Source organism: Mustelus asterias, chromosome 3 (assembly GCF_964213995.1).
Source record: "Mustelus asterias chromosome 3, sMusAst1.hap1.1, whole genome shotgun sequence".
Taxonomy (NCBI): domain Eukaryota; kingdom Metazoa; phylum Chordata; class Chondrichthyes; order Carcharhiniformes; family Triakidae; genus Mustelus; species Mustelus asterias.
In genome coordinates this window covers 71543866-71558003 of record NC_135803.1, presented here as the reverse complement: position 1 = coordinate 71558003, position 14138 = coordinate 71543866, and the positions used below count along the sequence as shown (strand labels likewise).

Genomic DNA, 14138 nt, shown 5'->3' with positions numbered 1-14138 from the left:
AGACCGTGAAACCATAAGTGGACACAAGTAGAAAGGTACAACATCTAAAACTAAATATTGAGCTGCACACATATCCACAAACCCCAAAATTAATCAGTGAACATGTGAATGCATGCACACACGCGTACAAACCTCAAACGGTGAATCAGACATTCACTTTTGTAAAAATTCAAACCAAATACTGAAGGGAATGCTTGTTTAAACATGTTCCAGGTAATACAAGGACATGCTGTTCAAAGTACTTATATGCTAATACAGCACAGCAGAATCTCAAGGCCCAGGTACTGTGTGTTATTTGTAAAAGGATTCCGCTTGAGTTATTTTCTGCCAGGATCATTTTGTTCAGTTCCTCAAAGAGGCAGATGGGGCTTGTTAATAAAATGCTTGCAGTAATAAGAAGATCATTAATCTATTTAAAATAAAACATTTGAAGGATGATTACCTGGCAGGGGTGAAACCATGATCAAGCAGGGGATGAGGCTAGCCCATTGCACTGGGGGTATGCTGACGCCTGTGATTGTGGTTTGTCTAATCTAGGGTAAAGTAAAGGATTAGGGTAGCCAATGAGGTTAAACCAAAGCTTTACCCAATGCAATTTTTCAAAGACATCTTGGCCTTTTGGCTAAGATGAAGTGTTAGATCAAGCCCTGGAGGGGGTGTAATGCATCATCCTGTCAGCTTGGATCTTGTCTGATCAAGCCCAAGATGGGATGCAATGTCTTCTCAGCTTGAATCTGGTTTGTCCCTCATGTGGGGATTATGATTGGACTTGATTTGAATTGTTTTCTTTTATTAGGAATAAAATACCAAAAGGTACCAAAACAAATGACAACTCTGTGTTGCCTTGGGATAATTGATTGTTTGAGTGATGTCCTGAAAGGCTTATGGAAGCAATCTTCAGGACAGAAAGGGAGCAAATAAATGTCATAAATTCCTTTCCTTAGCCTAGAGGCAAATTATTATGTCCCAGCTTTTGACCAGTCTTATCTTAAACAGCAAAGGCCAAAGAAGTTAAGCTGGAACCTTTCTACTGCAATACTCTGGGTGGTTACATAACTTAGACTTGTATTTAATTGAGTACTTAAGACTATGGGTCGGCCTAATTGAGGTGTTTAAACTATTATAAGGATTTGATAGGGTAGATAGAGAGGGACATTTTTCTCTGGTAGGAGAGTCCAGAACAAGTAGGTGGGGATGGTGAAACGCTTCCACCAAGACTAGTGAAATTCTGGAACTCTCACCTTGAAAGAGCTGTTGAGACTAGGTGAGTTGAACATTTCAAAATCAAGATGGATCTTGTTAGGCAAGGGTATGAAGAGACATGGAACCAATGTGGGTGAATGAAGTTAAGATGCAGATCAGCCATGGTCTAACTGAATGATGATACAGGCTCCTAGATTCCTATGATTAGGAAATATTTTACAGTTGTGTATGAATAAGTCCTCAAGAAGGAGATTATAAAGGATTATCGGAGATCCCAATCCTCAAATACTAAGAGAACATGTCTCTGTTTCTTTTATACTTTCAGTTAAGGTGGAGCTGCCTGTTAAAAGTGAAGTGGGTTCCAGCAGTCACTCAGGACAGTCTTCTCTGGAACGCACACCAACCAGACCGGTGGCCAGTCAGAAGGTCACGTTTGGGACACATGGGAACTCAGCGTTCCAACCTATCACAGCCAGTTGCAAGATTGTCCCTCAGGGACAGCTCCCCAGCCCAGCTGATTCTCCAGGGAAGTCCTTCCAGCCCATCACCATGAGCTGCAAAATTGTGTCAGGTACACCTATTCTCGACATTAAGAGAACTGTGAAAGTGAAAACCCAGTTTGACCCACACCATGAAAGAGGGGAGCATATATTATAAAGAATCCCAGAACTAAAAAGGAAAATTCTGGAAAATGTTGTGACTGAGACCAGACATCAGTTCTATTGAGAGGAGGCACAAGAACGCCTTTATCAGATTAACAAAGATAAAGGGAGGAGATAAGATTGGGTTATCCCACTAGACACCACATAGAATTCACCTTGCTATTTATCTTCAATGGTCTCTGTTATCCTGATGTTGTCAACAGAAACAGAATATTTATGAAAAGGATGGGAATCATGGCAAGATGGGAATTTGGAAAGGATGGAAAATTGACGAGAATGGAATGTTGGAAAAGATGAAGTGTTGTTAAGGGTAGCAATGTTAGAAAGGATGGGCATAGCTGGAGAGGATGCAAAGGGTAGTATGTGGAAAGGAGGGGAATAATGGAAAGGATGGAATGATTGAAAGAAAGATTTGCAATGTCATTGAGCCTTCATGACCCCAGGATGTTCCAAACCACTGTATGGCCAGTGCATTGTTTTGCTCTGTCCTACATGAGCTGATATCTATGCCCATTGGTCTACAGGGAGAGTTCAAGATGTGGTTACTGTGAAATACTGAGGTCTGTGACTTGAAGTTTGAAATGCTAGCAAGTTCACTAATTGTTTTACAATACTATAGGATCACCAATCTCAACTCCCAGTCACTCTCCTTTGCCCCGTACGCCAACCTCTACTCCTGTCCACATGAAGCAAGGATCGTCCGTCTCTGTCATAAGTAACCCCTACATTATAGTGGACAAGCCTGGACAAGTGATTGGAGTGTCAACATCAAATACAGGTATGGACCTGTCAAATTGTACATACGCATTCACACAGGTTAAGATTTGGACAGGATTTTACAGGGGTGCGTACTGCTCACAAGCAGTTCCACGAAGATCGAGGATGAACACCGGGCCCAGATAGGCCCAGGCTTCTTGGGTGGGGAGGGATCAGGTACCCGAGGGAGGGTATATCACAGACCCCTCCCTGCTTTCTATGCCTACATCATCCTTCTCCATAGTGAACACAGATGCAAAATACTCATTTTGGCACACACAGGTTGCCACTTTGGTTCCTAATGGACCCTATTCTTTCCCTGGTTACCCTCTTGCATTTAATATACTTATAAAACATCTTGGGATTTTCCTTCATTTTGCCTGCCAGTGTTTTGTCATGCCCTCCCTTTGCTCTCCTGATTTCTGTTTTTAAGTACCCCCTACACTTCCTATACTCCCCTAAGGCATCCAATGTTCTGAGTCCCCAGTACCTGCCATAAGCCATCCTTTTTCTTCCTTATCCAATCCTGTACTTCCATCGACATCCAGAGGTCTCATGATCTTTTGGTCCCGCCCTTTATCTTTACAGAAATATGATAGCTTTGTATTTTCTCTCTTTCCTTTTTGAATGACTCCTACTGCTCAGATGTGAATTTTCCTACAAGTAGCTGCTCTCTGTCCATTTTGGCCAGATCCCGTCTTACCGAATTAAAATCGGCCTCCCCCCAATTCAGAACCTTTATTTCTGGCCCATCTTTGTCCTTCTCCATTACTGTCTTAATCCTCATGAGTTATGATCATTATCACCAAAATGCTGCCTCACTGACACTTCTACCACCTGCCCAACTTCCCTAAAATTGGGTCAAGTACCACCTCTTTCTTGTAGAACTGTATTTTTACAGGCTGGCTCATAAAACTTTCCTGGATGCACTTATTGCTATTTATCATTAAAATTTATCTACAGTGAAGAAGGAGGCCATTCAGCCCATTGAGTCTGCACTGACTCTTTGAAGAGCATCTTACTCAGGCCAGTCCCCACCCTATCCCCGTAACCCTGTGCATTTACCATGGCTAATCCACGTAAACTTTGTCTTCGGACACTAAAGAGCAATTTAGCATGGCCAAACCAGCTAACCTGCACATCTTTGGACAGAGGGTTGAAATCAGCGCACCTGGAGGAAACTCACATGGACGGCGAGGACATTCAAACTCCACGCAGCCAATTACCTAAGGCCAGAATTGAACCCACGTCCCTGGCATTGTGAAGCAGCAGTGCTAACCACTGTGCCACCGTGCTGCCACCTTCTCACTCTCTCGAAAACCAACATTCACTTTACTTGCTCTTTTCCTTTTTATAAACACGTAAAAACTCTTGCTTTCCGTCTTTACATTTCTAGCTTGCTTCAACTCCTGATTTACCTTTTAGTCATTCTCTGCTGTTCTTTATATTCTGACCAATCATCTGACCTGCCACTCATCTTTGTGCAGTTATAAGTTTTTTCCTTAAGTTTGATAGTTTTCCTAACTTCTTTAGTCAACCACAGATGGTGGGTCCTCACAATTTTTCTTTACAGTAGGAATATACTTTTGTGAGTATTTTGAAATATCCCCTTAAATCTCTGCTACTGTTTCTCACTGATCAATCATCTAGCCTCGTATCCCAGTTGAAAGGCCCTCTTAAATTTCTCAGCTATCTCAGCTTTCATGCCTGCATAGTTGCCATTATTTAAAATACTAAGCGTCACAAAATGGTAGGATGCTATTAAAATTATTTTTTTTGCACAAGTAAAATCAAACTGCCATGTATTTTTGTAAACCACGTCTAGACAGTGCCTAAGAGAAAGGAAAGGGGGCAGAAGGTTCTTTGCAATTGATCCAGTTTGGAGTCAAAGTGCTGTGAGCCAGGAAGCAGTTCAGATACAGATGAGGTGTTGAAAAAGCAGCAGCAAGAAAGAGAGAAGGCAGCTATCCTCAGGAGACAGCTCGGCTAGAGATGGAATGCTAAAGGCAAACCAGTTTGTGCAAAAGATTGTTTTCTTCGCAGAACCGAAGACCATTCCCAAGCCCTGGTGACTTAAGCTGTATGGTGTGATAATTACTAGCTAAATTTGACCAATAGATTTATAGTTGTTGTTTGGGAAACAGGGTCTCAGCAGAGTTTAGGGACAAGGGAAACAGATACTTCTGGGTTTTCAGTCTTTGAGGTACTATCTTTCTTCCACTTTAATAAATATTTTCATTTGTTTGTTTAATGAAAGAGAGGTCTGAGTTCTCACTGTTTCTGCAAATGTTTCTCACTAAATTACAAAAGAATACACCACACGAAACGAGTGTTTCAGGTTAGAACATTCTCACACATAACATCGACAGGGATTTGTAACATTAGTCTTGCACCCACTCTTCTCCCTTAAAAGTAGATGTAAAATTCAATCATATTGTGATCGTTGTTACCTGAGGGTGCCTTCACTCTGAGCTCATTAATTAATCCTGTCACATTACACGATACCAAGTTTATTACAACCTGCTGCCTGACTGGTTCCATTTCAATGTGCGTTATGAATTCATTTACTTTGTTATGAAGCCGATGCACATTCAGATACATAGCCTTTTGTTTTCTTTCTTGTTACACAGTTTTCCCGTGGTTTTTCAAATTCCAACTGATTTATTTATATGTCTATTTTGTTTGAAGGAGGGAGCCCCACGGCAAAGCAGACCGGTGTTTCACAGGGTGCACGTTCACCCATCCCAAAAATCCATGGCAGCAGCTTCATCGCAACGACGGTGAAGGTAAGTAAGGGTTTTCCTGTCCAGTTGAAACTGGCTTTGTTACTGAGTGGGGATTACCTCCTATTCTGGATCTCCTCTCTCACAGTGAGTGGCAGAGGTGGTGTAGGTTATGGACATCTTCCTAGAGCCACTTCTTTCTTCATGCTGCAACTCAGCACTTTACTAAACTGACTTGGATGTCTGGCCTAGAGATGGTTAGCAATGGCTGAGCACTGCGGCAGAGCAGAGAAGGAATCCTGGTAACTGCAGACTTTAGGGAGGAAAAAATTCATCTTGGTCCCTTCCAGAGTTGCAAAGTCAGAATCTTTTTTTTAAAAAAAATTGAATGGTTTGTCCACTCAGAAGACAGTAAACAGAGAACACAAACTGGCAGAACAACCTGAGGGGTGGTGAGGTGAGGAATTTTTTATGCAGTGAGTTATTATGGTTTGGAATGTACAAAATGATGGAGCCATGGAAGTAGATTCAATGATCATCTACAAAAGGGAATTGGATTAATACTTGGAGAGGGAAAGAAAACAGTGCTATGGAGGAAAAGGCAGGAGAATGGGACTATTTGGATAGCTCTTTCAAAATGCTAGCATAGGTGCAATGGACTGAATGGCCCTCTTTCCGTGCTAATTGATTCTAGCAACTGGCTATTACTGTCTGTAGTTTTTGGAAATGCCACTTTGCACAGTAGAAAACACACTACGCACACATAGCTCAGCAGATATTGAAAATCCCTGTCTACACACAGCACTGGAGGTGGCTGTATGCAGATTAAACAGATTGAGGAGATTACTGTCTCAGCTGGACTTTCCTGCCTTGCATGGAAGTTGTTGCCCTCTATTCTGAATGAGCATTGAATCTGAGGTGATGTTACTGCTCAGTGCACGTCTATAAGATTTAAATGAATTGAATTGGAAAAAAATATTAGCCAAGTTCAGACAAAGGTTAGACGAAAGAAACAATTTGCATTTATCTTGTGCCTTTCACAAATTCAGAATGCTCAGAATTCACAGCCAATGAACAACCTTTGAAGTATCGGAAAATTTGGCAGCATACTTGATTGTTGAGGACAGCGCATCTGAGCTTCATTCTTTTCTTACCTAATATCTGCACACATCTTCCCAGCGTGGGCCACTGAGTAGCGATTGAGAAGGAGAATTTTGACTGATTTTCCTCTGTCCAATCTTGACACAGCACAAAAGAACTTGCATTTGTGTTGTGCCTTTTAAAACTTGTGGATACCCCTCCGAACACTTTGCAATCAATGAAATCCTTTTGGAATGTAGTCACTGTTTCAATGCAGAGAAATTTATGCTCAGCAAGCTCCCACAAATAGCATTGAGGGAAAAAATCAGATAATCTGAGTGACATTGATTGTGATGTGTAATAAAGGGAGCGAAAGAACGTTGAGCAAACAAACCTGCATTTATGTGGCACCTTTCATGACCTCAGCAAATACCAAAGTGCTTTACAGCCAATGAAGTGTTTTTAAAGGATTTTGGTGTTGTATTGTAGAAATATCGGTCAGCACACTGGGAGAACCCCCATGCTGCTTTTCAAAATGGTCCGCAACATTTAAAATGCCCCCATATATTATATATATATATACACATATATATAACATGCAATTGCTTATATCAACCAAACACCAAAACTAATGACTATTTGTGTTAATGCCAACTCTAAATGCCAACATTATAGCATCTTAAATGGGAGAAACAGCTGTGTTTCCTCACCAGTTCACATCTTCTTAAGGTGCACTGAATACAAGAATGAATGTGGTAAAAGCAAAGTACTGCAGAGCCTGGAAATCTGAAATAAAAATGTAAAGTGCTGGAAATGTGCAACAAATTAGTTAACGTGTGTGGAGAGAAGTAACGTTTCAGATCTCTTTTCAGTAAAAAGCACCTCCCTAGGTGGCACAGAATATGAATAGAAGAGTTTTATTGAGGTTGACACCATCACCCCATGAGAAACATAGGGCAGAATTTTATATCCCCCAGTTGGATGGTTTGTAGGTGGGATGGGGTGATGGTGAAGTTTTTCAGGGGACCTTCCTACCAAGTTGTGCCCGCTCCAACCTCTCCACAGTTTTATGTTGGGTTGGGTAAGGCCTAGGCTGACCTGCGCACCCTAGTCTCAGTTGAGGCCCTTAAGTGGCTAATTATTGACCACTCGAGGGCCATTTCCTGCCCAGCCTTAATTTTCAGGCTGGTGGGAGGAGTTCAGGGGTAGAGAGAAAACCTGAAAATTAACCCTGTTCAGGCCTTGGGTGGGGAGGCAACTCTACCAGCAACCTCCTTTCAACATCCTCCCCCAAAAATTGTTTGCGAGGACTCCCTCCCCTCCAATCTCTCCACTGACTCCCCAGGCACCTCTGTCCACTCCACCCGGCTAAGCTTCACCTACCTCCCTGCCCTGAGACCCCAAAATGTAGTGGGTCCTGCACTCCTGGGACTGAGAACATAATAACAACATGTCAAAAAGGAGCAGGAGTAGGCTCTCTACCCCCCACCCTCTCACCCCCTCTCCCCCCTCCCTCCCCCCTCCCCCCGCCTCCCTCCCTCCCCCCCGCCTCCCTCCCACCCGCCTCCCCCCCGCCTGCCTCCCCCCGCCTCCCTCCCTCCCACCCGCCTCCCCCACTCCCCCCCGCCTCCCACCATCCCCCCCGCCTCCCACCATCCCCCCGCCTCCCACCATCCCCCCCGCCACCCTCCCTCCATCCCCCCCGCCACCCTCCCTCCCCCCGCCACCCTCCCTCCCCCCGCCACCCTCCCTCCCCCGCCACCCTCCCTCCCCCCGCCTCCCTCCCTCCCCCCCCGCCTCCCTCCCTCCCCCCCGCCTCCCTCCCTCCCCCCTCCCCCGCCTCCCTCCCTCCCCCCCCGCCTCCCTCCCTCCCCGCCTCCCTCCCCTCCCCCCCCGCCTCCCTCCTCCCCCCCCCCGCCTCCCTCCCTCCCCCCCGCCTCCCTCCCTCCCCCCCCCCGCCTCCCTCCCTCCCCCCCGCCTCCCTCCCTCCCCCCCCGGCCTCCCTCCCTCCCCCCCGGCTTCCCTCCCTCCCCCCCCGGCCTCCCTCCCTCCCCGGCCTCCCTCCCTCCCCCCGCCTCCCTCCCTCCCCCCCGCCTCCCTCCCTCACCCCCGCCTCCCTCCCTCACCCCCGCCTCCCTCCCTCCCCGCCTCCCTCCCTCCCCCCCCCCCCTCCCTCCCTCCCCCCGCCTCCCTCCCTCACCCCGCCTCCTTCCCTCCCCCCCGCCTCCCTCCCTCCCCCCGCCTCCCTCCCTCCCCCCCCGCCTCCCTCCCTCCCCCCCGCCTCCCTCCCTCCCCCCCGCCTCCCTCCCTCCCCCCCCGCCTCCCTCCCTCCCCCCCGCCTCCCTCCCTCCCCCCCCGCCTCCCTCCCTCCCCCCCCGCCTCCCTCCCCCCCCGCCTCCCTCCCTCCCCCCCCGCCTCCCTCCCTCCCCCCCCGCCTCCCTCCCTCCCCCCCCGCCTCCCTCCCTCCCCCCCCCGCCTCCCTCCCTCCCCCCCCGCCTCCCTCCCTCCCCCCCGCCTCCCTCCCTCCCCCCCCGGCTTCCCTCCCTCCCCCCCGGCCTCCCTCCCTCCCCGGCCTCCCTCCCTCCCCCCACCTCCCTCCCTCCCCCCGCCTCCCTCCCTCCCCCCCGCCTCCCTCCCTCCCCCCCGCCTCCTCCCTCCCCCCCGCCTCCCTCCCTCCCCCCCGCCTCCCTCCCTCCCCCCCGCCTCCCTCCCTCCCCCCCGCCTCCCTCCCTCCCCCCCGCCTCCCTCCCTCCCCCCCGCCTCCCTCCCTCCCCCCGCCTCCCTCCCTCCCCCCCGCCTCCCTCCCTCCCCCCGCCTCCTCCCTCCCCCCCGCCTCCCTCCCTCCCCCCCGCCTCCCTCCCTCCCCCCCGCCTCCCTCCCTCCCCCCCGCCTCCCTCCCTCCCCCCGCCTCCCTCCCTCCCCCCGCCTCCCTCCCTCCCCCCCGCCTCCCTCCCTCCCCCCCGCCTCCCTCCCTCCCCCCCCTCCCCCCGCCTCCCTCCCCCCCCTCCTCCCCGCCGCCCTCCCTCCCCCCCGCCTCCCTCCCTCCCCCCCGCCTCCCTCCCTCCCCCCCGCCTCCCTCCCTCCCCCCCGCCTCCCTCCCTCCCCCCGCCTCCCTCCCTCCCCCCCGCCTCCCTCCCTCCCCCCCGCCTCCCTCCCTCCCCCCCGCCTCCCTCCCTCCCCCCCGCCTCCCTCCCTCCCCCCCGCCTCCCTCCCTCCCCCCCGCCTCCCTCCCTCCCCCCGCCTCCCTCCCTCCCCCCCCGCCTCCCTCCCTCCCCCCCGCCTCCCTCCCTCCCCCCCGCCTCCCTCCCTCCCCCCCGCCTCCCTCCCTCCCCCCGCCTCCCTCCCTCCCCCCGCCTCCCTCCCTCCCCCCGCCTCCCTCCCTCCCCCCGCCTCCCTCCCTCCCCCCGCCTCCCTCCCTCCCCCCCGCCTCCCTCCCCTCCCCCCCGCCTCCCTCCCTCCCCCCCGCCTCCCTCCCTCCCCCCCGCCTCCCTCCCTCCCCCCCGCCTCCCTCCCTCCCCCCGCCTCCCTCCCTCCCCCCCGCCTCCCTCCCTCCCCCCCGCCTCCCTCCCTCCCCCCCGCCTCCCTCCCTCCCCCCCGCCTCCCTCCCTCCCCCCCGCCTCCCTCCCTCCCCCCCGCCTCCCTCCCTCCCCCCCGCCTCCCTCCCTCCCCCCGCCTCCCTCCCTCCCCCCCGCCTCCCTCCCTCCCCCCCGCCTCCCTCCCTCCCCCCGCCTCCCTCCCTCCCCCCGCCTCCCTCCCTCCCCCCGCCTCCCTCCCTCCCCCCCGCCTCCCTCCCTCCCCCCCGCCTCCCTCCCTCCCCCCGCCTCCCTCCTCCCCCCCGCCTCCCTCCCTCCCCCCCGCCTCCCTCCCTCCCCCCCGCCTCCCTCCCCCTCCCCCCTTCCCCCCCCTCCCTCACTCCCCTCACTCCCCCTCCCTCCCCCTCACTCCCCCTCACTCCCCCTCACTCCCCTCCCTCCCCCTCCCCTCCCCCTCCCTCCCCCTCCCTCCCCCCTCCCTCCCCCTCCCTCCCCCTCCCTCCCCCCTCCCTCCCCCTCCCTCCCCCCTCCCTCCCCCCTCCCTCCCCCCTCCCTCCCCCTCCCTCCCCCCTCCCTCCCCCCTCCCTCCCCCCTCCGTCCCCCCTCCCTCCCCCCTCCGTCCCCCTCCGTCCCCCCTCCCTCCCCCCTCCGTCCCCCCTCCCTCCCCCCTCCCTCCCCCCTCCCTCCCCCCTCCCTTCCCCCTCCCCGTTCTCCCCACCCCCCCCCTCCCCGTTCTCCAAGGCGGCCTTCATGACACACGACAGCGCAGAGTCGCTGAGCAGAAACTGATAGCCAAGCTCCGCACACATGAGGACGGCCTAAACCAGGATCTTGGGTTTATGTCACACTATCAGTAACCCCCACAGCTTGCCCCCTGGACTTGCAGAATCTCAGTGGCTGTCCTGTCTGGAGACAATACACATCTCTTTAACCTGTGCTTAATGCTCCCTCCACTCACATTGTCTGTATCTTTAAGACCTGGTTGGCTGTCGAGATTCGCATTCTAATCCGTATTCTGTAACTTGATTTTGTGTCTCTGTGCCCTGTTTGAGAGCACATTTCCACTCCATCTGACGAAGGAGCAGCGCTCCGAAAGCTGATGGCATTTGCTACCAAATAAACCTGTTGGACTTTAACCTGGTGTTGTTAAAACTCTTACTAAAGAATAACTGCAGAGGTGAAACCATGATCGGGCAGGTGACGAGGTTAGCCCATTGCACTTGGGTGTGCTGAAGCCTGTTATGGTAGTTTGCCTCGGCTAGGGTAGAGTAAAGGATCAGGGTAGCCGGTGAGGTTAACCTGAGGCTTTACCTGACGCAATTTTTCAAAGTTATCTCAACCTTTTAGCTAAGATAAAGAATCAGATCAAGCATGGAAGGGGGTGCAAAGCCTCATCCTGCCGTCTTGGATCTTTTTTGATCGAGCCCAAGGTGGGGTGCGATGTCTCATTTTGTCAGCTTGGATGTTGTTTGTCCCTCACGTGGAGACCATGAATTGGATTTAATTTGAATTGGTTTTTTTGGTTGGAATAAAAGGTACCAAAAGGTAATTAAAAAAACGATTGCATTGACCCAGCAGATCTAAACGCCGAGGCACTTCACCACAGCAAACTTAAAGCTCCTGAAGTTAATTTGAAATGAATGTTGGTGCATTATACTGGCGATTGTGAGGAAAAATCTCCCCCGTGTTACTAATGAAAACCCAGGTTTCTTGCATTAGAATTCAGGTGTGTCGAGAAATAGCCTTTTAGACTAATTTTTTTGATCCTTTGACCACTTCTTGCACCAAGGCAACTTTTGTCAGCTCAAATGGCCAGCAGGTGACCGCTTTTCCACCAATAGCCAGTGTAGCTCTTTAGTTGTGACTGGAAAGAGGCAAGTGATCTTGATTTGGTCTGCATCAGATGGGAGACAGGTTACCTGTACATATGTATAACAGGAAAAGATCTTTTGGTTAAAAAAGCCCATCCTTCTCCACAGATTGACAAACTCACGATTAAATTATGTATTTGTTATAGATATTTGAAGTAAATCTACTCTGAAAGACTTATACCTCTGTAGTCATATCCTGTTTCAAAAAGAAAGGTTCTTGGATTGTTTCTAACTTCCTTTTAATTATTCTCTCTGCTTTGAATGCGTTTAGAGAAACAAAAGTATACAAAGCACATCAATGAGAGAGCACACCCAGGTATTAATTCAGTGCACTTTACCGATATCTGTTAATCCAGCTCCCTCAGACTGTAACGCTCGGTGGGTATCTTTTTAAAATTCTTTCATGGGATGTGGGTGTTGCTGGCAAGGCCAGCAATTTGTTGCCCATCCCTAATGGCTCTCTAATTGAGTGGCTTGCTAGGCCATCTCAGAAGACAGTTGAGAGTCAGCTACATTGCTGTGTGTCTGGAGTCACATATGGACCAGATGAGGTAAAGGTGGCAGATTTCCTTCCCTAAAGAACATTAAAGAACCAGATGTGTTTTTTTTTTTGACAGTCATTGAGATTCAAACCTATGTCCCCAAAGCCTTAGCGTGGGCCTCTGGATTGCTAATCTGGTGACGTTACCAGTACATCACCATGTTATTTATGATTGACTCCTTTTAATAGCAAGAAGGGAATGGAAATGTAGCAGTGGATCTGAAAGATGATGCTAAATTCTGTCATTTGGTTGGTTCTGATCATGCCAGCAACAGACAACAACAATCTGTATTTATATGAAACCTTAAATGTGAAGAAATGTCCTTGGGGCAGTTCATTGATGCTTAGCAGACGAAAATGGATGCCAAGTTAAAGAAATCGATATTAAGCGGGATGATGTCAGTTTTAATGAGCGTTCTAAATTGATTTGATTTGATTTATTATTGTCACATGTATTAACATCCAGTGAAAAGTATTATTTCTTGCGTGCTATACAGACAAAACATACCGTTCATAGAGAAGGAAACGAGAGTGCAGAATGTAGTGTTACAGTCATAGCTGGGGTGTAGAGAAAGATCAACTTAATACAAGTTAAGTCCATTCAAAAGTCTGTGTGGAGTTTGCACATTCTCCTCGTGTCTGCGTGGGTTTCCTCCGGGTGCTCCGGTTTCCTCCCACAGTCCAAAGATGTGCAGGTTAGGTTGATTGACCATGCTAAAATTGCCCCTTAGTGTCCTGAGATGCGTAGATTAGAGAGATTAGCGGGTAAAATATGTAGGGATATGGGGGTAGGGCCTGGGTGGGATTGTGGTTGGTGCAGACTCGATGGGCCAAATGGCCTCTTTCTGCACTGTAGGGTTTCTATGATTTCTATGAGCAGCAGGGAAGAAGCTGTTCTTGAGTCGGTTAGTATGTGATCTCAGACTTTTGTACACTTCCCTTTGCCGAGGCAGCGAGAAGTGCAGACAGAGTCAATGGATGGGAGGCTGGTTTGCGTGATGGATTGGGTTACATTCACGACCTTTTGTAGATCCTTGTGGTCTTGGGCAGAGCAGGAGCCATACCAAGCTGTGATACAACCAGAAAGAATGCTTTCTATGGTGCATCTGTAAAAGTTGGTGAGAGTCGTAGCTGACATGCCAAATTTCCTGAGTCTTCTGAGAAAGTAGAGGCGTTGGTGAGCTTTTTTAACTATAGTGTCGGCATGGGGGGACCAGGATAGGTTTTTGGCGATCTGGACACCTAAAAACCTGAAGCTTTCGACCCTTTCTACTTCGTCCCCATTGATATAGACAGGGGCATGTTCTCCTTTACGCTTAACTCCCGCAGAAAGTAGTAGGGGTGGCATTTTAGCGTCAGGTATTCTAGGTCTGGGGAGCAGAATGGCAAGAGGAAAGTATAGTGTTGGAGGGATCTAGTGAGAAGGTTGAGGCACATAGCCATGTCTTTAGCTGTCGAAGCTGTCATTGGAGTGGAGGGCTGTGCAGAGGGAGGGGGGAAATGTGCTCGGTGCCAGAGTTGGAGGAATGGAGAGCTATAAGGGAAGTGACAAGATCACAAAGGGATGAGAATTCTAAATTGGAGGTTTTGTGTGAAAAAGTCAACAAAGGCCTGGAACAGACTGGTTAGCACTGCTGCCTCACAGTGCCAGGGACCTGGGTTTGATTTCAGCCTCGGCTGATGTCTGTGTGGAGTTTGCATGTTCTCCCTGTGTCTGTGTGGGCAACACATTTTTGGATGAGGGAGGAAGGGTGGGAGGCAGGTCAAAG

General features: G+C 50.7%; 1 protein-coding gene across 16 annotated transcripts in view; it reads left to right on the top strand.

The window, feature by feature from the left end:
- yeats2 (YEATS domain containing 2) overlaps window positions 1-14138 on the top strand; it is a 133756-nt gene that overhangs the window by 32750 nt on the left and 86868 nt on the right. For 10 of the 16 annotated variants that reach the window (XM_078209160.1, XM_078209169.1, XM_078209159.1 and 7 more), the window contains 3 exons: window positions 1529-1774; window positions 2485-2643; window positions 5310-5407. In XM_078209160.1, the coding sequence (XP_078065286.1) occupies window positions 1529-1774; window positions 2485-2643; window positions 5310-5407 (503 nt within the window). The remainder of the gene's footprint in view (window positions 1-1528; window positions 1775-2484; window positions 2644-5309; window positions 5408-14138) is intronic. The other 6 variants (XM_078209167.1, XM_078209171.1, XM_078209164.1 and 3 more) reach the window with 1 other exon arrangement.